This window comes from Aquarana catesbeiana, linkage group LG03 (genome assembly GCF_042186555.1).
Source record: "Aquarana catesbeiana isolate 2022-GZ linkage group LG03, ASM4218655v1, whole genome shotgun sequence".
NCBI classification, from domain to species: domain Eukaryota; kingdom Metazoa; phylum Chordata; class Amphibia; order Anura; family Ranidae; genus Aquarana; species Aquarana catesbeiana.
The window spans coordinates 652,326,964-652,352,593 of record NC_133326.1 but is presented as its reverse complement, the minus strand read 5'-3'; the positions used below and the strand labels follow the sequence as shown (position 1 = coordinate 652,352,593).

General features: G+C 42.6%; 1 protein-coding gene across 7 annotated transcripts in view; it reads left to right on the top strand.

The window, feature by feature from the left end:
- The window catches only part of ELAVL3 (ELAV like RNA binding protein 3), an 89,998-nt gene that overhangs the window by 40,103 nt on the left and 24,265 nt on the right, over positions 1-25,630 (top strand). For 3 of the 7 annotated variants that reach the window (XM_073622673.1, XM_073622674.1, XM_073622679.1), the window contains exons 2-5: positions 4,819-4,940; positions 10,972-11,179; positions 14,019-14,141; positions 22,996-23,099. In XM_073622673.1, the coding sequence (XP_073478774.1) occupies positions 4,908-4,940; positions 10,972-11,179; positions 14,019-14,141; positions 22,996-23,099 (468 nt within the window). In that variant the 5' untranslated portion in view covers positions 4,819-4,907. The remainder of the gene's footprint in view (positions 1-4,818; positions 4,941-10,971; positions 11,180-14,018; positions 14,142-22,995; positions 23,100-25,630) is intronic. The other 4 variants (XM_073622677.1, XM_073622678.1, XM_073622676.1 and 1 more) reach the window with 3 other exon arrangements.

Below are 25,630 nucleotides of genomic sequence, written 5' to 3'. Positions count from 1 at the left end.
CTTTGCCATGAGGTGCCATGTTGAACTTCCAGTGACCAGTATGAGGGAGTGAGAGCAATAACACCAAATTTAACAAACCTGCTTCCCATTCACACCCAAGACCATTTTTTCCATCCCATAGTAACCCTTAAATTCATTTTCAGGTATCAGGGAATCCTGGTTAAAATTAATTCATTGATAGTGGTGGAAAAAACGCCTTTTTTTTTTTTTTTTTTTTTACAGTGGTTGTCACACTTACAGACAGCTAAAAATCTCATTGTTGTCATGGAGCTGGCTCTGCCAAGTGGTTCTGGCCCCAGGACTACGCAGGTATCATCAGATGAGAGGACAATCAGCTACAGTTCAAGGAACCATAGGAACCCTGGTTGAGAATCGCTGCTCTAATCTTTAATTTGAATATACTGCACATACATTTACTTTCTTACCCAGAACTGTCCAAGAAAACCCAATAGGACAGCTATCCAAAAGGTGATCATGAGTCAGCATTGATTGATGGCATTAGACAGCCAATGTGTCTTTCTGTCTTAGGCCCTTTTGGCATGGGGCGTACTCCGGCTCTGATCGGCTTGCTCAGCACGGGATCTGTCCGCTGATCCTCGCTCTGCAGGCGGATCACAGGTCCATGTCTGCTCTGCTTATGAAGAGCGGACACGGACCCAGCTCACTCTCCTCTATTGGCGGTCGGATATCAGCAGACCCCTGTCCGTTTACACCTGACTGCCATCTGATCCGCTGGATGGAAAGAGAAAGGTTTGGACGTAGTCCTTGTACACATGTACTTGTACACCCACCACTCCAAAAAGAAAAATCGAGGTTCCATTTGGGTCCACCTGAAAAATAGACAGACGGACCTGATCAGAACGTTCTCATGAAAGGGGCCTTACTCCCAAAAGATATAGGTCATACATGGTCAAATCACTTCAAATAAAACAGCTGACAAATTATACAGCACATAGTTGGACTTATTTAATCAGCTGTTCAAGAAAGAAACCCCTATGGCCTTGTTCACACCAGGCAGGCAAAATTCGTGGAAAAAATAAAAATCTGATTTTCTGTAAGACCTATTCTGTGTTACAAGCCATCTGAAAAGGGGGTTGCAGGCTGCTTTGTTGGTACTTTGCCCCATAAGTTCCCATTCCAGTCTTCATAAAATTAGCACAGTGCATCCCAAAACACATACAATCTTTGCTGTTGTACTGCACAGTACACCAATTAAGAGTTAACAAGCTCTTAAAGTGGACCTTACACTAAAATGCCACTTATTTAGAGTGGGCCACCTCCTCCTTGCTACCTAAGCGAGGGGGATGTCACCATCCTTTCGGAAAGATCCCTGGGAATGTTGGATAGTCCTGATTTTGTTTGAAGATGATCCTGCACTGTGCTACAAAAGTCTTCTCTTGAAATATGTGCTACTCAACACTCCCTTGGATCTCATCTGCACGATTTTACCATCACCCCCTGCAGTATGGAAGCTGGGGGAACGTTGGGTATATCAAGTAACTTTTTTCTCCCAAAGTTTTTGTTTTGCAGTTTTATGCAACATTTCAGCAAGGGCAATCACTAAATAAGCAGACCTTGTTTGGAGTGCAAAACATACAGCAACCAATAAGAACTTACTTTGCTAAACTCAGACCAATGCAAAGGGGAATTGAATTGGTTGCTTTGTGTACATGGTTGGCTTCTCGAACTGTTATATTTAGTAAGTCTCTGTGTCAACAGGGGCTGGTGTTGATGGACAAATACAGTATGATTTCAGGTGCATTCCACTTCACTTATCCACAAAGAAATTCTAGCACATCACTATGTAACAGCAAAGTGGTTGTTCTTTATTATAGACAGTGAAATACAGGCAACACAATTCCAATGCGTTTTGGCTATTTCAGGCCTTAATCATGGGCCATGATTAAGGTCTGAAACGGCCGAAACGCGTTGGATTTTATTGGCTGTATTTCACTGTCTATAGTAAAGAATAGCCGCTTTGCTGTTATATACCAATTAGCCAGCATTTCTTTGTGGATTGTGCAGCGGTGACGTTCCAGAGAACTTTCAGCCAGAGCACCGGGTTTTAGAGCCACCTTCAGATTGCAGGTTGTAGCGCTGCACCATTTGTTTGCATAGTCCCTTAGCCTGTAAGTACTTAGATTGATACAGAAAATAGAAGACTGTATTCGGTGTAGTCTGTGGGCAAACCTTTGAAAGCACTGACCTGACTTGGACTAGGCATTTTAGATGTAGAAAATAGTAAAGATACTGTACTGTACTTACTGTATTTATATATGATTCCTTGACTTTTCACATATTTAGCAATGTATTTGCGGTTGCTATGGTATGTCTTTATTTGTAGGCATTGTAGTCTGAAGGACATTTAGCAGACTATACATTCTATTATTCAACAAAGCCTTTCAGGACAGCTATACGGTAGCTGAATTGCTCCTGAATGTGCAGGCTCCGATGCTGTGTTCTTAACCTGGTTTCACCACCTAGAGGGATCTGAAAAAAAAACTATGCTGAAGTCCTGAGGCTGCCCTGGTTTAATCCAGGTCAGTATGTCACCAAGTAGTAACAGAGGGATGAAGATGACAGCCCCAAGCTTGCATGTTTAAAAAAAAAACAGTTATTGTGTCTACCATATTTCTATGTAGACAGAAATATGGTAGACACAGACGGTACCTGGTCCCATCACGTGTAGCCCACCTTCAGCCTTCACAATACTGGTCTGTGCTTTTGTGGCTGCCCAATGCCAGTTGAAATTTCACATACCTGGTGGACATGCCTCATGCTCGCACGGTTTTGGACCGAGGTTCCGAAGCTCATTCATTCTTTGTTCAAGCGTCCTCTTCCCAGAGATCCTTGGTATTGCACCTTAACCCCCCCCCCCCCCCCCCAAAAAAAAAGCCCAATTCAAATTGGTGGCCTACATTTTGTTAGCGGTCAAACAGGCCATTCCCAAAGAAGCCTGGAAGAATTTTTTTCCTTTGAGGAAGTTCATCAGCGGATCCACTGATTCTTTATTAATGAGAAGATGACCAGCATCCTACTGGACACTCAAAATAATTTCTCCCAGATATGGACCCTGTGGATACAATATGCCTATCCGTCATTGTTCATAGAGAGCTATAACTCATTATGGTAGTCCAGAATTGGGGTGCTGGCTTTTGACATCGCTAACGCTCACTCACCTTGCCCTTATTCCACCTCTCTCTCCCATCCTCCTACCCTGGACATCCTTCCTTTCTCATTCCTTCTTTCTTATTTCCTTATTGCAGATATTGTTGTTTATTCAGACTTGACGTCGTCTGGACCTGCTTATTGCCTATTGAAAATTTACCTGGCTCATCGATACCTACTCTAACTTACAGGCTACAAGTTTTGTTTATTATTATGCAATTTATATTGTTGGATGTTTTTACATTCTCTGCAGCTTTATTCTAGCTGTCAACTATCTTCAAAAAGTTCTCATATGCCATGTTTTGTACCTTTATATTTTTTCAATAAAAATCTATTGTGAAATTACTAGGCAGTAAATACTTTTTGGGTTCCTAACTCTTTCCAAGCAAAAAGTGTTTCATATATTTTTAAAAAGCAACAACTGGGTTTTAAAACTAACCCCCCGCTGACCTATGTAGCTGCAAGCACTGTGAAGTAATTCATTCTCAAAGTTTCACTTTGATTTTCAGCAGTTCAGCTGAATAACCTTGCTCCCCCTCCCAGCAGTGTCTCAGCATTATACCACCCTTCTTCTAATCTCTAATGTCAACACAAAGTGGGAGCACAGGAAGAGGGTAGAGCAGAGTGCTGAGACCCTACTTGAACAACTTCATTGCTTCTCTTGTGAACATTTACCATATCTAAAATAAAATAAATATTGCAGCTGACCACTCCTTAGCTGAGGTTCCTGCTTTTTTCCCCTTTAATCTTACCTGATAATCATGTGAATAACACACTTCCTGTCCCTGGGTGGCTACACTCAGTCCTCCACTGTATCTATGGAAGCAGCCATGGTTGCTGCCCAGGCTGGACTTTAAACGTGTACTTTTTACTTGCATAGGAAGTGATGAGACTGGTGGTTTACATAAGAAATATAAAATTGATGTGCTTCCTGCCCAGCTCACAGGCAGTAACCAGTATACTGCATTTCTGGCAAGATCAACAGGTATTTTCTGCACTTACTGAAATGTTCTTAGCCTAAAAAAAAGAAAACAAATTCTCCACCACATCTAAGGGCTGGTAAGCCGCAATATATTACCTTTTGCACATAGAGTGTTGGGTCTTTAAATAGGATCCTGCTGGTAGCTTTTACTTACCCGATCACTGGGACAGGGGTAAGAAGACGTTGGTCTATGTCCCCCAAACCTAACCAAGCAAAGGAATCTTCAGATTCCCAGAGTGCAGCTTTGAAGTACTTTAAAGTTCACCTTTTCTCAAAAAATGAAAAAGTAAACTAACACCCACCCACCCCCCCGCACTTACCTCTATGGGTGATTATCCATCACTTCCTAGGCATCCAGTGGTCTGGAGATTTGAAAGCTCCACTTTTCTTCCCTTTAAGGCTTCTGGAAGGGATCAGAGCAATTTAGATTGGTCATGTGCTGACATGTGACCACTTTGACTTGCTGTGATCTATCCTGGTGAACTTACACTTTAAGGATTCATTTCTTAATGGTGCCTGCAGCTACAGAGGTTAGTGAGGGCACAAAAATGAAAATTTGAACTAACACCCACCCCCCTGCACTTACCTCTATGGGTGATTATCTGTCACTGCCCACACATCCAGTGCAGCGGTCTGCGGATTTGAAAGCTCCACTTTTCTTCCCTTAGGGCTTTTGGAAGGAATCAGAGCAATTCATGTGACCACTTTGACAAATCGGAAACACTATGATCCATCCTGGTGAACTTACACTTTAAGGATGAATTTCTCAATAGCGGCTGCAGCTACAGAGGTTAGTGAGGGCTTGCATTATTATTATTTATTACCAGGGCTTTTTTTCTCTGTGAATAGGTGCGGGAACGCCCTCCTTCTAGATCACGCCTTGTCTCTGCCCCATACCCACCTCTGAGCACCGTCCCTTGGTTCCACCCTCTACCAACCTCCCAGTACCGCCCCTTGTAGAGAATACAGAGCCAAGTATCATTTTGCGGTGCTAAGTAATTTGTATGGAATTTGTTAATGTCAAGAAAAGCAATAAAATAGATCGCCACATCCACCCAGCAATAATAAATCCTGACCCACCAACCCAGCAACAATAGATCCCCACCAACAAAAGATCCCTCGCAAAAAACAACAACCCAGCAACAATAGATCCACCACATCAAACATACATCCTGAGAGGATCTGTCTGCCAGATACAACAGATCTCCCAGCAGCCAGCAACAATAGACCCCTCTCTCAACAGTAGATCCCTCCAAGCAAACATCCCCCCCCGCAACAATAGATCCCTCACCAGCAACAATAGACTCCCCAGCAGCCAGCATCAATAGACCTACATTTAGTGCGTCCCCCCTGGGAAAAAAAGCCCTGTTTAATACAAATATTTGCACAGAACTTTACATATTTATTGTTCATTTACATCAGTCCCTGCTCTTAAGGATCTTACAATCCAAGGTCCCTAACTCACATACAGTGGCGGCCCGTTCATAGAGGGCGCACGGGCGCCGCCTCCCCTATCCATCCCTATCCCCCTGATCTACATATCAGTGGCGCCTGACCATGGATTTCAATGCGGGGTGGGTGTTTTTTTGAAGCACCTGATTAGAGCCAGAGGCTCTAATAGGCTTCAAAAAAGGGTGGCCTCGGAGCGCAGTTGTGTGACCACAGCAAATTAATATTTGCTATTTTCACACTAAAGTTCCTCCCCGCCAATCAGGAGGCAGGTCTGTGAGACCTGTTTTCCGATCCTATTGGATGCCTAGTGCTTTGGCGAAAGAGGAGACACACGGCGGAAGAAGCTGGAGGAGCGGACACCAGAGCTGGCGCAGCCACTGCCCACACTCCAGGAGAGGAGGAGAGGACACCACAGCCCCGCAGGTAAGTGCCGGACCAAAGCTCTCCAGCCAAAACGCGTCTGTTTTTTTGTTTTCCTACATGTGCCAATAAATTATTCTTATGGAATAGAGTTGCCAGCTATTTTTCTATTTTAGGTGAGGGACCGCCTGAGGAGGGGGGGGGGGGGGGGGGGTTGGTGTTTCAGTGCCTTGCTACGCTGCCGGTTGGGTGTTCTTTGTTTGCCACCCCTCCCCCCAAAAGAAGAACCCACCAGCCGCCACTGCTCACATACATACACATCCTAGGGCCAATTTACCTACCGGCATGTCTTTGGAATGTGGGGGGAACCCATACAGGCACAGGGAGAACATGCAAACTCCAGGCACGTAGTGCCATAGTTGGGGTTCAAACCAACAACCGTAGTGGTGCCAGGCAGAAGTGCTAACCCCTTAGACTCTGTACTGCCCACTAAAGCATTAAAGCACATTTCGACCTTGTTAAGTATAAGTAAATATATGAATGTTTACAGCCATATCTAGTCTTAATTTTTGTTTGGAGGACTAAAAGATTAAGTGCCAAAAATAGGCAATAACAGATCAAACCAGGAAAGGGCAGAGGCTTTTTACGCCATTATAAATTAGCATGAAGAAACACGAAGACGGGTTTAGAAGTGAATCTAATGTGTGCAGACAGGGGGTTTTATCGTTACATTTTATACCCTTAAATCTGGGCTCTGTTTGGTGGACATCACGGACATCTGACAACTGTGCCCGGGAGAAGCATCGGTCAGATAGTATGAACATGTCTGATACCAGGGCTCACGTATCTGGGTCAGTGACAATGATTGCCCAGTTCAAGAACTGTCAGTATTTTCTTCTTCGATAAGAATCCGCTCGGAGGGGTTTAAATGCGGCCTTGTCATTAACCCTTCCGCCTCCGTCTAGCAGGATTTTAGTAATGGGTTTAAAGCCTTATCTCTTTTTCTCTCACTGTTTATTTCTTAATCCCAGACTGGAGGATGAAAAGGGTCTTTATGGCCTAATTCGGCTGAAATCTCGTTAAAGTCGTCCTGCTTACTCGCGACTGCCATGCTAATTACACGGAGCGGCTGGCTCGTTGGCTTGACAGATGCTGCTCATTGCTGCCGTTCCCTCCGCTTTTACCACAACCATCCACAATGTATCCGGTGCCTGAGAATTTCCCATTAATAGCAGGAAGGAAAACTCAGCATGGCCGCCTGATTATTGCACGTTTACAGTGCTAATCCGGACAGTCAGAATATAAAAAAAAAAAAAACCCAAGGCCATAATTAGCAATGAACAAGAGTTTTTGTTTTCCTCTTCCACTGATAACTGGAAATTACTAGCATAGAAAAGAAAGATGTGGTGTAAAAAAAAAAAAAAAAAGGCAGATGTCTTGCAACGCCGCAGTCCTTTCACGGTTGCAGCGGCCTGTGAAAAAAGATTACCAGGGAATAAGGAGAAGGCCGACATGCTTCAACAAGTTTTATTTGTCACTGTCGGGACAGAACACATGTTCTATTCTCAGGCTTCGCCACAGTGGATGCATTTCATGAATGTGACAGAAAAGTGACAGTTAAGACACTAAAGGGCTTATCCAGGGAGCAGAGTGCAATAATCCTCGGCAGACAATCAGAATTCATTCTACTAAAGTCAGACCGGTACAAGATGGATATTATGATCCCAATTCATCAAGCTGCAATATCGTTTAAGGCGTGCCAGTTAAGGCATGCTTAGGATAATCTTGATTGAGAAGCCACTTTAGCATGCCTTAAGCAGACTTTAAACCAAACTTGTGCTTTGCCCATGCAGAGCCAAGCAACAGGTTTGGAATAAAGCCCAGTTCCAGGAATGTTTTTAAAAATCCACCCTTGCAGTGGGGCTTCCTGCATTGCAAGGGTTAATTGCTCAATATGTGCTGGGGTGTAGAACGGGAGGGATTCCCCCAATCACACTAACTGTGTTGATGAGAGAATTAAGTGACATATTGTACATATACCAGGGCAAATTTTGGCAGGATCCAATTAACCTACCAGTACCTCTTTGGAGCATAGGAGAAAACCCACATAGGAATAACATGCAAACTCCGTGCAGGTAGTGGCATGGTTGAGTGATAACCACTCGAATAAGGTATGGATGCTTACCTAATTCCTTGCTTCAAGCAAGGTTCCTCTAGTGCTGCGACTGGTCCTCGTAGTCTGCTTTGTAAGCTGTGACTGACTCCAGTCAAACTCCAGCCTTCTCAACGTACAATAGAGGGTTAATAACCCTCTATTGTATATGAATATGCCGAGGCTCTACCCACAGCCTGGAGTTTCAGAGAGAGAAGAGCTCCCGAGCGGGCCAGAGTGAAGGTGTATGGTAAAAAGTCCAATCACAATACAGTATTGGTGGGTGCTGCAGTGACCCCAGGCTGGGAACCATAGACACTCAATGCGAAGAATTGTCACCAGCCCACCAGGTATTCCTGCAAACGGGTCCAGAGCTTTATTACGTGGTCACATGGTACATACAAAGGCAGCGTTTTGGAGCCACATAAGGCCCCCTCATCAGGCAAGTGACCTGACAAAGGGGCCCAACGTGGCTGCAAAACTTTGGCTTTGTATGTACCATGTGACCACGTATTAAAGCTTTGGACTCGTTTGAGGAATCCTTGGTGCGCTGGTAACATTTCTTCGTATTGGGTGTATGGTAAGCAACCCACCTCACCCCCCCCCCCCCAACCCCCTTCCCCACTGCAAGGGTGTTTTTTTTTTTTTTTTAATCCTGGTGTTGGCCCCACATGCTCATCTTCCTTTTGCTCCCCTTCTGCTCTTTCCGGCAGAAGGAAGTGTTGAAGAAACTACCCCATACCTCCTTCAGGTATGGAGAAACGTTTGACTTACTCTATGTGACAAAGCTTGAGCTTGGTAATTAGCCCAACACTGTCACATGGGGACAGAGAGCATGCCCTCAGCCCTTTGTGAGCTCCAACTGGATAGACTCAGAACTTACATGCCATGCTATTTTTGGATTGTTGGGGTCACTCAGAGATGCTACATCAAGCTCCAAAATCTCTGTTGGCTTCCAATGTCAGAAGTGATCATTTCCGCCTCAAGGTGTATCTATAAATGACCAGATTTTAACCAGAGTTTGGTATTAGGTGGTGGATGGGGAAGTTGGGATAATTTTGTGGGCAGCCAAAATTGGCTGGAAGGTCAAGCTGTGACTTGCCCATATTCCAATGTTAGGCTATATTTATTTAGGAATTGATGCATCCCGCATTTTGCTGTAAGCACCCACCAGAGGAAGCCAGTGAATTGGACAGTATTTTGCAATTCCAGGAGAACATGGAAATATGGACACTTGAGAACTCAATGCTGCTTTTCTCCCTTTGGTGCTCATGTGAACATAGCCTTAAGCCCTTTACACACAGGCCAAATATTGGGTGGTATTGTTTGGTTCAACCGGCCAACATTCGGCCCATGTGCACAGCAGCCAGTCCAACAGAAGCCAGCCAAATGTTCAGCTTCTGTCGAAGAAGTATGACTAAAAAGGTCTGCCGAGCGGCATCCGATCAGCGCTCTCAGCCAATGGATGACTGGTGTGTTCTGGCGGGGGGGGGGGGGGCGTTCCCTTGTCAGAACACCAAAGCTCAGTGAGGTGATCAGTGTACTAGCATCAGATTGTTAGTACAGGATCTTCTCCTGAGCTCTTCAGGTTTTTTTTTCGTTCAGTCTGCTTGGTTGAATGAAAAAAACCTGCTAGTGTGTGCTAGGCTTTACTGTACCCCATGTTTATGACTTTAACAGACACCCCACCCAACTGGCAGGGCTAATATTTCACTGTGTACAACCAGAATATTAAAATTTAGCTGGGGAGGCCAATGAAATTAGGGCTGCGCTGGCAAAGGGTGGGACATTAGAATCTTCTGAGTCTGTGTATTCTTCAAAAATAAATAACTTCACATGAGAAGCAGCTAGAAAGGTTGGTTTGTTTTAAAGCTCTCAATGCTTTTTAGGAATGTATAAACAGTCTAAAGCAGAAGTTTATTCTGCTTTAATTTTGTTTTTCCTGGTTCCCCCTTTTCCCTGTCATCAAAATGATAACGAAATGATTAAATAAAGCCTTCCTGTTTTCATTACATACTTTATTTTAGACCTGGTGACATAGTCACTGAATCTCTGTGCTTCCCAATGCAATGCGGGCATATTAAGGATGGTGGGAGGAGCTGTCAGGGTGCTGTACATAGCATCCTGAAAACAAGAAGCTATGGTAATGCCCATATGTGATGCTGAGACTCCATGATTTAAAGAACTGAATTCCAATGAATGGAATGGGTGGGCCAGGGAAAGTTAGCCTGGGGAGGAAAGTGCTAGATGATTCTGGACTTCCTCCAGCCAGGAAATGAGGCAGACTCTATCTGACTTGTTGCATCTTCCAATGCACTTTGTGAGAAGCTCACAGTGTGCAGTGAAATCAGAGTAAGCAATTTCAGTACAGGCGAGGGGCCTGTACAACTATGCAAGACTGAAAGGAAGGCTCCAGCCAGCTTCAATACGTGTGACAAGTTTCCAGGTGGGGTGGTCTCCTGAGGGACTTCCTAGAATATAAAAAAACAGTGAGTGATTCATCTGACTATTGGCCAACCATAACAGAAAAATTTGTTTTGGTTGGGCTAGCACTTTAATTTGATAGAGTAATACAAATGACTCATCCTGATGAATGTGTCCTGACTAACATTAGTTGGTGACGGAACATTGATGAGCTTACATTCTGGTAATGCGCATTGATATCACCAGCTTTACTGAATCCAATTATGTAATCAGTAATAGGAACCTAACAAGGCCACCAACGACTTTATGGTCATTAAAGATGACTTCATCCATTTCCTAGACGACATAATATGAACTGCACCGTCATGGCTGACATGGCATTTTATTGATGGATGCTGACGTCTTGCCTTCCCTCTTCTTCTCTTCTCTCCAGCAGATAATCAGCACCATGGAAACACAGGCCAGTAATGGTCCCGGCAGCGTGGGCATCCTCAACGGCACAAATGGGGCCGCAGACGACAGCAAAACCAACCTGATTGTCAACTATCTTCCACAAAACATGACACAGGAGGAATTCAAGAGCCTGTTTGGCAGTATTGGAGAAATTGAATCTTGCAAGCTGGTCAGAGACAAAATTACAGGTGAGTTGCACATCATTTTTATGTTACATGTCATTCATCTTCCATCGAAAACATCATGGACACCGTGATGCCTCTTTACTTTCTATAATCATTTCTAGTTAAAGCAGAACTCAACTCCCAGCACTCCACTCAAAGTGGAAGAAAACTATAACTATTCTTAAAAAAAAAAAACGTTCCTCCCCCATTCCTCCTACCTTTCCTGTTTAACCTGTATAAAAAAAGACTTGTGTACTTATCTATTTCAATCTGCTCTGGTCCAGTCAAGTGATCCTACAGCTCTGTGGAGTGCTCGACAATAGCTGTGAATTCCGGGAGACATCACCCATAGGCTCCCATGGCCTTGCAGTTGTCAGAGCTCCCTCCTCTTCCCTGCAGCAGCAGCTCACCGACACAGGGATGCTGAAGCCGCAGCGTCACATGACCAGAACGGATTAAAAATACATACACACACCATTTTTTTATACCGTTTAGGCAGGACAGGTAGAACGAGGAGGAAGGGAACTTTTTTAGGAATAGTTATAGTTAGGTTTTTTTCCCACTTTAAGGTGTGTATTCAACACTACTGGACTGGGGCTGAAGGGTGCTTTAAGGTATCAACAATGTCAACAATGGTCTGCACTGCTATAATATTGTTTTACTTATGAATAACTAATTAAGAGTGCCATTTAGTGGTCAATAATATGTATTAACTGAGGGGAGGTTTTGGATCTTTTGCAGGGTTTCTTATGTTATAAAATGTTGGCTGTGCTTTCAGGTAATAAGAAGTTTGACTACTTTAAGGGCTTAAAGAGTGCTGCTTGAAGATTTGCATATGCTTGCCAGTGCCAAATCAGATGCTTTACTAGTGCTTATAAGCTAAGAATAATAAATACCCGTGTGCCTAGTTGAGTTGAGAAAGTGACAGAGTTTCTTAAATTCTGTCCTGCCTACACACACTAATACTTTCCGTGAGCTCCCCTGTTGCCCCATCCAGCCACCCCCTGTAAGCTTTGTGACGGTTTGTGTCGGATCCTACAAAGGATGCAGACCTGGTCAGTGCCCATTCAATCATTAAGCTTTACACGGTGGGAGATAAGGATGGTATATTCTCCCCTGTACCTGGAAATACTAGGTTTTTTAAAGCGCTCCAAAGGGTGAAAGGAAGAACAGGAGCATGCAGCAAATGTTTCAGATGTTAGACAGGGCTATCTAGTGTCCCTTAATGCAGTGGTCATCAACCCTGTCCTCAGGGCCCACTAACAGGCCATGTTTTATGTATTACCTTGGGGAGATGCAGACTGGAATACTGCAATCATTGAGCAGCAAATGATATCACCTCGGATGTATTGCATTTATCTTGCAAACTTGGCCTGTTAGTGGGCCCTGAGGACAGGGTTGATAACCACTGCCTTAATGGGCAAATTGACATGTATTCTAAGGCCTTGCACACAACATCAAATACTTTTTACTTTTTCTTTTTTGCAAGTATAAGTCCTTTTATGTATCTTTGAACTATTACCAGAAAGCCTTTCAGATAAGGGAAGAATTTTGTTTAGGTTTGTAAAGAAAATATATTTTACGGAAACCTGGGGCCTACATTGCTGACCTTGTTCTAAGAATACTAATTACCGGGCTGTCCCTGGCTGTAGTACTTTCTGAGTCACTGACCTGGAGCAAACATACAGATTAGAAAGTCAGAGTGAAAAAAAACTCCTAATCAACTCATGATAGAAGTCAATGCCTTAGAATAGAGTTTCCCAACTAGGGTTCTTTGGAACCTTAGGGTTTCGGCAGAGGTTGCAAGGGGTTCCTTGAGCAGTGGCAGGTTTGTCTCCCACTTACAATGACCACCAATGCATATTTTCAAACTTTCTGAGATTGGAATGAGGGACATCTACTAACAAAAGTATGTAGGCATAGGACACCACCCTTAAAGAAGAAATGTACCAAAAAAAAAAGATTGGTTAAATGCACAAGTGCTTTTTTACCACTACTTTTCCCTTATATTGGCTTTTGGAATTTACAAATGCAGCAATTTGGAAATTGGATGGTTTAGCACTGTAGAATATTTTTTTATATATAAGTACTGCATTTTATATACAACTATATGGATCAGACAAAAATGAGGGACAAATAAGGAGGAAAGAGGGACAGAGGGACTTTGGGTTGCATGAAGGACAGTCCCTCGAAATCAGTGACATATGGGAACTATGCCAATGTAAGAAGGCACTTTTCCACTGACATACGATGTGATGGATCATTTCTACACTTTCTGCCAGTGTCAGAGTGAAGTAAGAACTTCTAATCAGTAGATGTGTTCCAAGTCAATGCCTCAGCAAAGGGTTTATAAGCTAGGGTTTCTCCTGGAGTTGCTAGGGGTTCCTTGAGCAGTGGCAGATTTGTCTCCCACTTACAATACCACAAATGTAAGGGGGCAATTTTCCACTGCCATAAAATGTGATGGGTCACTTCTTCACTTAACGCCAGTGTACAGGTGCAGTTTTCCACTGACCACCAGTGTATGAGGACAGTACAGTTTTCACTGTCTGTGCTTATTTTATGGGCATTATTATTATTCATTTTATTTTAAGATCATTATTGTCTTATATAGCAGGGGGTGGTGTAAGAAATGGAGAAAGGGAGACCAGTCCCCAACAGGTCACCCATACACAGTAAGGGATGGACTATCTCGGTACCAGTTTGGACAAAATACACAAAATGATTATACAAAATAAGATTTTTATTTATACAACTTTACCGCTTCATCAAGAGAATAATATTTGTAATGGATTGATAGAATACACATGGTAATCAAAAATAACAGTAACACAAAGATATATGATGATTATTGCCATTATAGTGGGGAAGCAAGGGAAAAACAAAGACTGCCGCTTACCAATGAACCCACATACAGCCGGAGTCGCAACACCGCCAACGTTCCCCTACATCGGAGGTGGGGGACAGTTACAAGTGGAAGATAAAGGTAGCTATAATAAAAAGTATAAAGAATATAAATGATAGTACAATTGCAACATATAGGGCTGGGTTGAAAAGGGGAAATGGGGGGGGGGGGTTGTTGGAGGGGTAAGGGGGGGAGAAAAGAGGAGAAGGTAGGGAAGGAAAAGAGGGGAGGGAGGGGAAAAAAGGAGGAGGAAAGAGAAGAAGGGAGGGGGAAAATGGGAAGAGGGAAGGAGAGGGAAGAAAGGCAGGGGTAGGGAAGAAGGGGAAGGAAAAAAGGAGGGGGAAGGGGGTAGGGGTGGGAGGGGGGGGTGTTAATGTGCTCAAGTACCTTAATGACTAACCTGAAATAGCCAAGACTGCTTGCATAGATCCAGGGAGGGCAGGGCAAGCAAAGAAAACAGAATTGAAATCTACATGTAAACCCCTGTAATATGCACAGCCAAGCGGATCAATTGTGGACTTAAAAAAAGCCACAAACCGAAGCACACGGTCTGAAATGCAAAGGGAGAATCATACTGAGAGATGTATAGACATATACCGGACCCCAAAGCCTGTGTAAACAGGGAGAGGGGCCGTGGAGCAAAAGATCCATCTCAAGTTGTAGCAGCGATGTATACAGAACATCAACACTCACCTGACTCTGCCACTGTCTGGTATATCCCCCCCCCCCCTGGAGTTGGCATCCACTGCAACTAGACAGGAGGTGAATGCCTGCTTAAATAGTCCCCAACCTGGCGTCTAACACACGTGCCGAACATCGGCTGCGTGTGACGTCACCAGGTCTGATCACTCGCAAAGTGCACGTGCGAATCCGAGAACATGCGCACACACAATACAGCCGAAGGGCTGAATGGCCCAAGCTGCAACTCGTACAAGTGAGGGAGCAGGCTCAGAGGACCTTGAGCGATGCTCCCGCACCAGGGACATCACACATCTGCCAGGAGAAAGAAAGGGGGGAGGTGCAAGGTGGAGGGGGTTGGTCTGGTGGTCAAGTGCTCTAGGTATACCACATTCTTCATTCTTTTATTTAAAATCTTCTACAAATTACCGATCATGCTGATGTACTTTGAAGCTGGAGATATAATCATTTTTACAAGCTGTTTCTGAAGTAGTAGTAGGGTTGCCACCTCATCCCTTTAAACCCGAACACATGAATTACACAGGTCCTGATGCTAATTTAATGCAGAATAGGCACCAAGTGAGTTTAATTACCACCTTAATTAGCCACAGATCCTGTCTAATTAATATGTGTTTTCGGGTTTAAAGGGATGAGGTGGCAACCCTAAGTAGTAGTTACATGAAACTTTACTCGTTCTGTAGTACTGAAGACCTTTCATAGCTTCTCCAAGCCACTTATTTGGTTCTTCAGAAGTTCAGTGGCTTGGGCAAACTAGGAAATGTCTACACCATTACAGAACAAGTCAAGTTGAATGTAACTAACTACTACCAGATATAATAAAGAGAATTTGGGCTGCAAGATCAGAGTGGACACCACATCACAATTTTTATGAAGAATACATGAAAAAAGGAAAACTGCAGGATTTTATAGGTGTGAGAAAAAAAGCATAGTATTTTTTAATTATAAAAAATATGTTTTATTAATAACAATAAAAACATTATCATAAAAAATCCTTTGTTGCATATCAAGTTCATTTCATATGCATATACAGACACTACTGCTCTACATGTTTCACTTTGAATGAGCTTCTTCGGGAGATTCTAGAGTGCTGTATGAAATGATTACTATGAGAAATAGTGAAAAAAGACAACAACAGAATAGGGATTAATTACTTGAAAGTTTTTTGTAAATTACAATTAATTACAAATTGTCAAAATATAGGTGTACAAACATATACTTGTTTTTATATTAAATATTATCAAAAAGGAATTTTTACAATCAAGGAATGTTATTGAAGCATAGATGGACCTACCGAGTGTGAAAGATTGCAAATAAGATGCCAAGGCGTTCAATTTCTGAATATTCCAAGCAGACACCTCAATGTAATGGGGCGTACACACGGTCGGACTTTTCGTCTACAAAAGTCCAACGGACGCCGACGGACTAAAGCTGGCTGGTAATCCGATCGTGTGTGGGCTTCTCCAGACTTTCAGCAGACTTTTTCAGCCTCAAATCCGATGGACTTTAGATTTGAAACATGCTTCAAATCTTTACGTCGTAACTACGACGGACCCCGAAATCCGCTCGTCTGTGTGCTAGTCCGACGGACAAAAACCCATGCTAGGGCAGCTATTGGCTACTGGCTATGAACTTCCTTATTTTAGTCTGGTGTACGTCATCACGTACGAATCCGTCGGACTTTTGTGTGGTCGTGTGTAGGCAAGTCCGTTCGTTAGAAAGTCTGCTGCAAGTCCGCCGAAAGTCCGCCGGAAGTCTGTCGGACAGGCTGTCGGACTTTTGTAGATGAAAAGTCCGACCGTGTGTACGCCCCATAAGGAACATATACTACCAGATAGTTAAAGTATATTGGGATAATAGTCCAGTAGTCTGCACATTTAAAGGAAAGTTGGGAGTGGCTGCCCACAAAGGTTCACCCTAAACGTATAGATTTATTAGATCTGTCTGTACACATGTATGGCTAAATCTTTTATGGCAATGCTCCTCAGGGATATGATAATCATATCTAGGCTGGCTATCTACTTTAAAGTGATCCCTATTTGCCTAGCCTATTTTACCAAAATACTAAATACATGCATGCAAATAATGAGCCAAATGGACATATAATGCCACACTTAAAGTGCAAGGCTGGCCATAGTTGATTCTGTATTTTTTTTGTTCAACTAGCAGGTTGAATTAGAAAAAACTGCCCCCCCCCCCATTGTATCCTTGTATTCTGACAGCAGGGAGACTTCCCTATAGCCTGCAGTGCGGTTGTACAGAAGTCGATTGGTAGATCAGTTTCTGTTTAACCTACATGAATCTACATTTGGCTGGTCCCTGCTGAACCAAACACATTTTGAGTCCTGGAGCTTTTTTTTCTGTTTCAGAGATATCTTGGTTCCACACATTATGCCTTTTTATGGTTGTAGTCTAGCCTATATCACTTATTATATATGTCTTATTTTGGGACAGACACAGCTTTAATCTAGTAGCAGATTTTTATAAATATATATTTATTTTGTGGAGGTTTTTTTTTTTTTTTTTTTGGAAGAATTTTAGAAAAATGCAAATAAAATATTTTTTTTTTCCTGTAATGTTTCCCAGTGCAATATTTATGTAGTTTTTGCACCCCCAGATATGTAAACCCAAAATAAGCCATCAAAGTCTGCTGATTAAAACAATATCACATAAATGTACTTTTATGTAACCTAGCAGAATGGCAAAGCTCAAAGCGAATGTATGCATTTACTTTAAGAGAGCGTTATCCTCATTTTGATGCTACAATGCAATTCACACAGTAGAACAAAAAAGCTATGCATAAATTGTTAGTGTAACATTAAGATAGGATCAAATAGAACTGGAAAAAAAGAGTCTGTGCTCATATCCAAATAGCATATATCAGGTACTAGAAGGTCATAACCGCATGCAATATAGGAAAATCCTAATGGAAGCAATTGGATTAATATAACAGCTAGCATTTTCAGAGGGAGGGGTCAACAATGGTTTTCTATATTCCTCATAAAAGTTACCTTAAACCATCTGGAGAGATACTAATATACTGTACTTATTAATATTGTGTAACACGAACTTACATCCAATAGTCCAACAGGCAAGAGGAATATTTTACATGATTACCGCTATATGATTACGCTATATTGCACATGACAGTATAGTTAATCAGATTCACATCACCTAGCCTTATCTCTTTTCACTGAACTTTCGAAAACCAGGCCCTATTTTGTTTTTAAGGACTGTTTTTCTTTCTGAAATTATGAAATAGTTGTGTTATATGGTCAGTTTATAGAAGAGTTCATCTCTTCCATGGCAAAACCCATTTGTAAACAAACCTTTCCTCCACCATCTCAGCCTGGGCCTTCGGTGCTTGTGGGACACATGGGTGATGTCACCAAACTAATGAATTCGAAAATCCTGCAAGAATGCACTCTTGCTACAAGCTAGAGTGTATTCTCATGGGACTTCAGCATTGCCATTAGGTACGGGGACATCACCTATACAAATGGTTTGTTTACAAATGGCTTTTTAAAGCATTTGGTATTGAGGGGCAGGGGGTTGGTAAAAAATCAGACAATCTGCCATGATAAGTGTATCTAAACCCAAGGACAGACTTTAATATATTACTGCTTACCAGTCCTTAGATGTGGTGGCTGCATTAATTTTCTTTTTGTCTTTGTTTTCATCTCTGATCCTGCCAGCAACACATTTCCCATTTTCCCATACTAGGGTGACAATGGAGAAGCAGTGCTGGCACCCTAGGAAAGGACTATAGAATACCACGTCTCTTCAACTCCAGAATTACGAGGTGGTGGGATGGTTCTATAGTTCTCAGAGTTGAATTGGGCTGGAAAATCGTTACAAAATGTTGGGAACTTTGGGTTTCTCCCTTGATAGAACTGCATTGTATGTAATTGCTAGAATGTTATCTGCAAGCCTTCAAAGCAGTATTTGGCACGAGACAGGTTTAATGCACAGAGACCCATTGGTGACGTCACTGTGTCTAAAATAAGGTGAATAAAAACAGAATTTTTATTTAAATGTTTCATTAGCATGTTGATGGGAAAAGAATGGAGAAACAAGGGAAGGCAAAATATATGCAGATTAAACTTCAGCTTTAAACTAGAGTAGACAAAGCACAGATAGAATCCATTTTGTTTCGCTTTGGGTCGTAACTCCTATTTCCAGGGACCAGATTTTCGGTTTTCATTGATCTTCCCATCAGTATGTTACAGATCCTATTAGCCGCATTCACTGGTAATCTCATCATCTTCCCATTTCCTTATTATGACCATTCTATGAGCAGCTGCTAAACAAAGAGATTATTACATTTTCACACAATAACCACTTTTCACTCTCCTCTCCACTTCCTTCTCCCCCACTTTCTTTTATTTAAGCCCTTGTTTGCCACTTTTTGTATCTTTATGTTTGTACATGGTTTTTGCACGTGTGACTGGTAGGATGTAGGTCCTTGGGCCTGCCCTGAAAGTCTTGGGAAGCGGTGGACATGGCCTTCTGGCTTGGTTCACCCTCTCTCATGGGGTCTCCCTTCGGGGGAGCCCCACCAAGTATTTGGGTGGGTCTGTTTCGGCAGACCCTCCAGAGAAGGGGTCTGTCTGGTTTCGGCCAGATGGACCAAGTGTAAAATACCCCAGTTCTCATCTGGAGCCTAACGCCCCGGGGGTTCAGGGCAAGGCCCTCTGATTTTAGAGGGCTTGTGTATGCCTGTTGCACGTTTTTTGTGTTTCACTCTTTATGTGTGTGCACTTTTTTTGGCACCGCGTGAAGTTTTTGAGTGTGTTTCACACGCCATGGGCTTTTTAAAAAAAAGAAGAGATTATTCCATTAGCAAGCCAGCATCCACTTCTTATGTTCTAGAATTTCTTTTCGGTAAAGCAGAAATGTAAAGAAATTATCTTTTCAGGTGTGTCTCAGCAGCGTCAGAATTGCTCAAAGAGAACCTGTCCCAGAACCATAAAGCTAAAGGGGAGATAAAAGGTAGAACTAGCTGCTCCAGCGATGTACTGTAGGTTTTAGTATATGCACTGACATGTATTATTATTATACAGGATTCATATAGCGCCAACAGTTTGCACAGTGCTTTACAATACAAAGAGAGGCAGTACGATTACAATATAGTTCAATACAGAAAGAATAGGAGGGCCTTGCTCATAGAGCTTACAATCTACAGGGGGAGGAAAGTGGTACAAAAGGTAATAGCTATGGGGGATGATCTGATAGAGGTGGCCGAAGAATAGTTTTTAGGTGGAGGTTGGATAGGTTTCCCTGAATATATGAGTTTTCAAGGATCGCCTAAAGGCCGACAGGGTAGGTGCTAACCGAACATACTGGGGTATATAGTTCTAGTGAATGGGAGAGGTTCTAGAGAAGTCCTGGAGGTGAGCATGGGAGGAGGTAACAAGGGAACTAATGAGCAAGATGTCTTGGAAGGAGCAAAGAGGACAATTTGGGTGATATCTGCAAATGAGGTTGGTGATGTAGCTGGGGGTGATGTTGTGGATGGCCCTGTATGTTGTGGTTAGTATTTTGAATTTTTTACGTTGGGCTAGTGAAAGCCAGTGAAGGGATTGGCAGAGAGGGGCCATAGCCATGGATCGGTTAGTAAGGTATATGTGTCTAGCAGTAGCATTTATGATAGACAGAAGAGGAGGAGATAGTCTGTGCAAATGTAGGCCAGTGAGGAGGGAGTTGCAGTAGTCAAGGCGGGAAATAACAAGGGAGTGAATAATTTGTTTTGTGGTGTCGTTAGTTAAGAAAGGGTAAATTCTGGAAATGTTGCAGAGGTTAAGGTGGTAAGATTTAGCCAGTGATTGGATGTAGTGGCCCGAAGGAGAGGTCAGAGTCTAGGATTACACCTAGCACCTTGGCATGTGTGGAGGGACCAATAATTGTGCTATTGATCTCAATTATAAAGTCATTGGGGGGGTGATTGGGGAGGAGGAAATATTACAAGCTAATTTTTAGATTAAGCTTTTGTAAATGGTGTGACATCCATACTGATATGTTGCTCAATACATATGTGATATGCGCAGAGATCGAGGGAGTCAGCTGGGGAGCAGAGAGATAGATCTGGGTGTTGTTGGCATAGAAGTGGTATAGGAAGCCATGGGAGGTTATCAACTGGCCCACGGCATTCCAGAGGGCACATAACAGGTGTGGCTGGCTTGTGGAAGCAAGTTATCAGATGTATAAAAGGAACCTATCAAGACCGGCTTTTTAAGGTTCTATAAAATTAGCCATTAATAATATACTTATTATCTAACTCTTCCCCACTCTATCCAAAACTTTTTAAAAATTGTTTTTACATATGCTTTATTAAATAGAACAGGGGTTGAAGTATATGTAAGCCAAATCACTAAAAGCTTATAAAAGTTTTAGGCGCATTGGTGACTGAGCCTGTTCAATGTACTGACTTATCATCCCTGCCCAGGAAGCCCAGGAACAGCCTTCCAAAGCCCTTATTCAAACTTGAGACATTTTTTTCTAATTTCCCTATTCCTGACTATGCTCAACATGCAGAATCACATTCTTTCTAATCACCCATGTTCATTCAGTTGCCCTGCGTTCTATGCCCTACACTCAAAAAAGTACATAAGCTGTATTCAAATATTTTTGGCCCTATACACTTCTATGGGAGCACCTATAAATGCACATTCGGTGGGATTCAATGGATAAAGAACTGCTCGCCTCCCTTTGCCTGAAGGTTGATACACATGTAAAGGTGCTTGTAATACGCTTGTAAAAAGCCTCAAAAATGCCTGAAAAAAACGATTTGCTTACACTCTGCTCAGGTGCAAATGCAGGCTTAGACATGAATGGCTGCGTGCTGCTGTACTCAAATACTCAAATCTACATCTGTGCTATCATAAACACAAGTGAATAGCCTTGCAGGGGTCAAATATTCATCTGTGAAGACCTGTGATGTGAGCCAGCCACATGAAAAGCCACCAGTGGTATCTGAAAGCCATGTATAGCCCCCCCCCTCACTCACTGATTGGAATACTCTGCTTCCTTACTGGATAAACACATAATTATGAGAATAATTTAATCCCACCCTTTGTTGCCCATTAATTAGTATCTATCAGCATTTAGACTAAAAGAATAAAGCTGGCTGTACACAGTTATAAAAAATCTAACAGGTTCTTCCATCCACCCTGTGTAGTGCGTACAGACAAATCTCCAACTGCTGCTTTTGTATTTTGACAGCTGGCACCTGTGGCTGTCAGAATACCTGCTTAATGGCTACATCTGATTGGATGCAGCTGCTGTTTAGTTAACAATCGTTTGTCTGGCTCCTTTGATTTTTTAATTGAAGAATGCCAGATGGAAGACTGGCGACAGGCAGGGCCAGGGCCAGGACAGATCAAACTTAGTGTGTAGTAGCCAGATTAAAGCCTAACCATGGAGATGCCTGAAGACTGGCATCTGGGGAGAAGATGCCAGTGCCGGCATTGGACCTGGACTGGTACAGACAAGGTTAGGTTAATCCTTTAGTTCTGCTTTAAATTGTGCATTAGTGTGCATTGCATTAAGACAGCTCATTGAAAATATTGGACTGCCAATGCACCCAAAATTCATCATGAGCTATCTTCTCGAAAGCAACACACTCGAAAGCATTGCCGTATAATGCAGCACGCAACAAGGGAGGTGAGCTGCATTAGTGCGATGGAGTGCTGTTCAAGATGAATGGCACCACAATGCAGCAGCGCATGTAATGTATGGTACCGCAGCACAATAGTGTAAATGGGCCCTATGTCAAAATCAAAAGCACCGAAATGCAGCACATGTAACATGTTACTGCAACACAAAGTGTAAATGGGCCCTATGACCTTGTAAAATTACTGTACACAAGACAACATCTACTTATACACTAAAATAGCAGCTTTGCATCATCTGAATCTGGTTGTAGTCAGGTCCTGCAAAGTGCAGCTAACAGCATCTTCCATGGAGTCTGCTTGCAAGGAAATCTTTGGATTGTTTTAGGAGCTGGGCTCTCCATTCATTCAGTGAAGAGGGTTTGATTGCTATTGACTGACGACGCATATTGCTTCTTCTACATGGAGAGGCAGGTGGTCCCCCTTTGTTGTGTACACAGAGCTGTCTGTCGGGGGACCTTTGCCCTTCCAATGCCACTAGCAATTGTGGAGATCTCTTTATCTGTGTGTGACAGGACTCTCTGTCATGACACCCCTTACACTTTCCTTTTCTTTCTCCCCCCTCACAGGTCAGAGCTTAGGATATGGATTTGTAAATTACGTGGATCCCAATGATGCAGATAAGGCCATTAATACCCTCAACGGGCTGAAGCTACAGACTAAGACCATCAAGGTGAGCAAGAGGGATGACACCAAAGAATGAGAAATGTAACTCACGCTAACCAATCTGTTGTCTTCTTCTGTAGTGGTCTTTGTGTGTAAACATGTATGAGAATACAGCTCATAGCGCTGGATCATAGCAACTGGTTATGTCCTTTGTATTCCCACACATTCTTTAGCAGCATATAAAGGGGTTCTAACCGATTATTATGGGGCAAAATAGCAAGTTCTTCTTGATGTTTTAATATGCAACTTCCAAACTGCACTAACAAAACTGAACGACACAATGACCATGAATGGCAATGACAATGACATAGCTTCAAATGTAAGGTGAGCCTTCCCTGTATGCCAGCTTTATGGCTCACAGATGGGAAAATACAATCAAGGAATAAATTAGACCAGGTTCATATGACTATTTTCAGATGTGATGCTCCTTGTCTATTGCTTGTTTACCTCCCTAGTAAACAAGCATGGGATAGATAGATAGACAGACATGTATTAGATGCATAGACAGGAGATATAAAGAAATATAGATAGTGTAAATAAAAATATAGATATGGATTACTGTATATGTATAAACATGACTATAGCTGAGAGAAACAGCAGACACATGTACAATGGATATAGATGAAATGAGTAGATATAAATAAAAGCCTGCACTACAACTCAGTAACCTATTTAAGCTGCTGTAGTTATTCAAAAAATGTGACCATCAGAAAAAGTTGATATAGATAAATCGCTATAGTAAATTCCTATATCGGTAAAATAGTGGAAAACTGGTCTAGATTTATTGAGAGCAGTGGTGGTGGAACCTCCGAGAAGGAGGAGTGGTGGAACCCCCTGCAGTGGAAGAGTGGTGGAGCCCTTGAGGTGGAGAAGAGGATCCCTATATGTGGAGGAGTAGTAGAACCCTTGAGGTGGAAAGAAAGATCCCTATAAGTGGAGAAGTGGTTGAACCCTTGAGGTGGACAGGAGAATCCCTATATATGGAGGAGTGGTGGAACCCTTGAGGTGGAGAGGAAGATCCCTATAAGTGGAGGAGTTGTGGAACCCTTGAGGTGGAGAGGAAGATCCCCATAAGTGGAGGAGTGGTGGAACCCTTAGATTTATGGAACACATACAGACCCTGTAATAGTGGGTCTAAAAATCTGGTGAGTGGATTGTGCAGGTGGAGGTTTCACACAGTGATTGAAGGAGCACCATATATGAAAGCTATAGTTGAGTGGAAGATAAAAGTATTTGTGGGACTATTGTGGAACCCTTCAAATGTGAATGTTTCTGTGAAATTAGATGGACATTGAGCACTTTTGCACTGGACACTTTTAGTTGTGGATTTTGCACTTGAATAATGAATTAATTTTTGGATTGGAGCACTATGCACTTTACGTATGTGTATTTTAAGGGTAGATATAGACATGGATTGGATAGATAGGTTTACATATGTAGAAAAATACATAGTAGGGATATAAAGATAGATGTTTGATGTGAAGGTGCTATAATGATAACATTATAGTGCACACAAAGGCAGGAAACACTTGGGATGAGAAGCCTGGCCAGAAGAGCTTACAGTCTTAAAAAATAAAGGCTAGATAGAAAAGTTAATAAGACAGATAAATATATTTTTTTGTCATGTACAATTCTATACATACAGAATTGTCTGGAACAGATTGTCGCCCCCCCTTCCATCAGTGAAACAAAGAAATAAGATATGCCTCCCCCTCCCCTATGGCAGACTGACAGATGCCCTCCAAGCAGTATACCTACTCTCTTAAGGTCACAGCATATCGTTCAGGCAGCAGGTCCACCAAGATGGAAGAACATTCTTTTGTCTTGCCTTTGTCATTCAGATGTCGCCCCCTTGGGGAGAAGGATGCTGTGAATAGGGAGGGAAGGGAAGGAGGGGACTTGGGGAAGAGACAAAAGCACTCAGCCATCTGTCCACTCTCGGGCTAATTATGGGGTATTGCCCCTGGAGATTATCTCAATGGAGGGGGGTGTAGTATAGGTTGGGACAGGAAGCCAGCTGCTGCCATTAAAGGCCAAATCAGTGCAATGCAGGAAAAAGTTAAAGGATAAAAGTCTTGCAAAGCCAAAAAGTAACCTAATCAGAGATAATGAAAAGAGGGGCTGGACCTATTGTGACCCCGCACAGCGATGGATTTAATGTGCTGTCAGTGTCACTTATTCCTAATGAAAGTGACTTGGGTCATCAAGGACTACAGCTGATACGTGTTGTGTTTTACTGGCGGAGAGCATCTTAGATAGCAGCTGTTGTTTAATGATTACACCTATTAGCTGATACTTATTGCTGCAGAAAATTTGAAAAATAATTCTTGCAGTATGGCAATGCCTTCCCAAAACAGAAGGTGTTTATAAGTCATCACCAAAAAACAGGTCCTTTATTCCCCAATGTAGGATAATGGGTGGAGCCGTGCAAATGGTTCCTTTAAAATACAAAAATGTAATTTAGCAGATTGAGATAATCAAGCATATCAACAGTAGCAATTTTTGTTGATGTCGATACGCTTTACTGCCTCAGTTTGC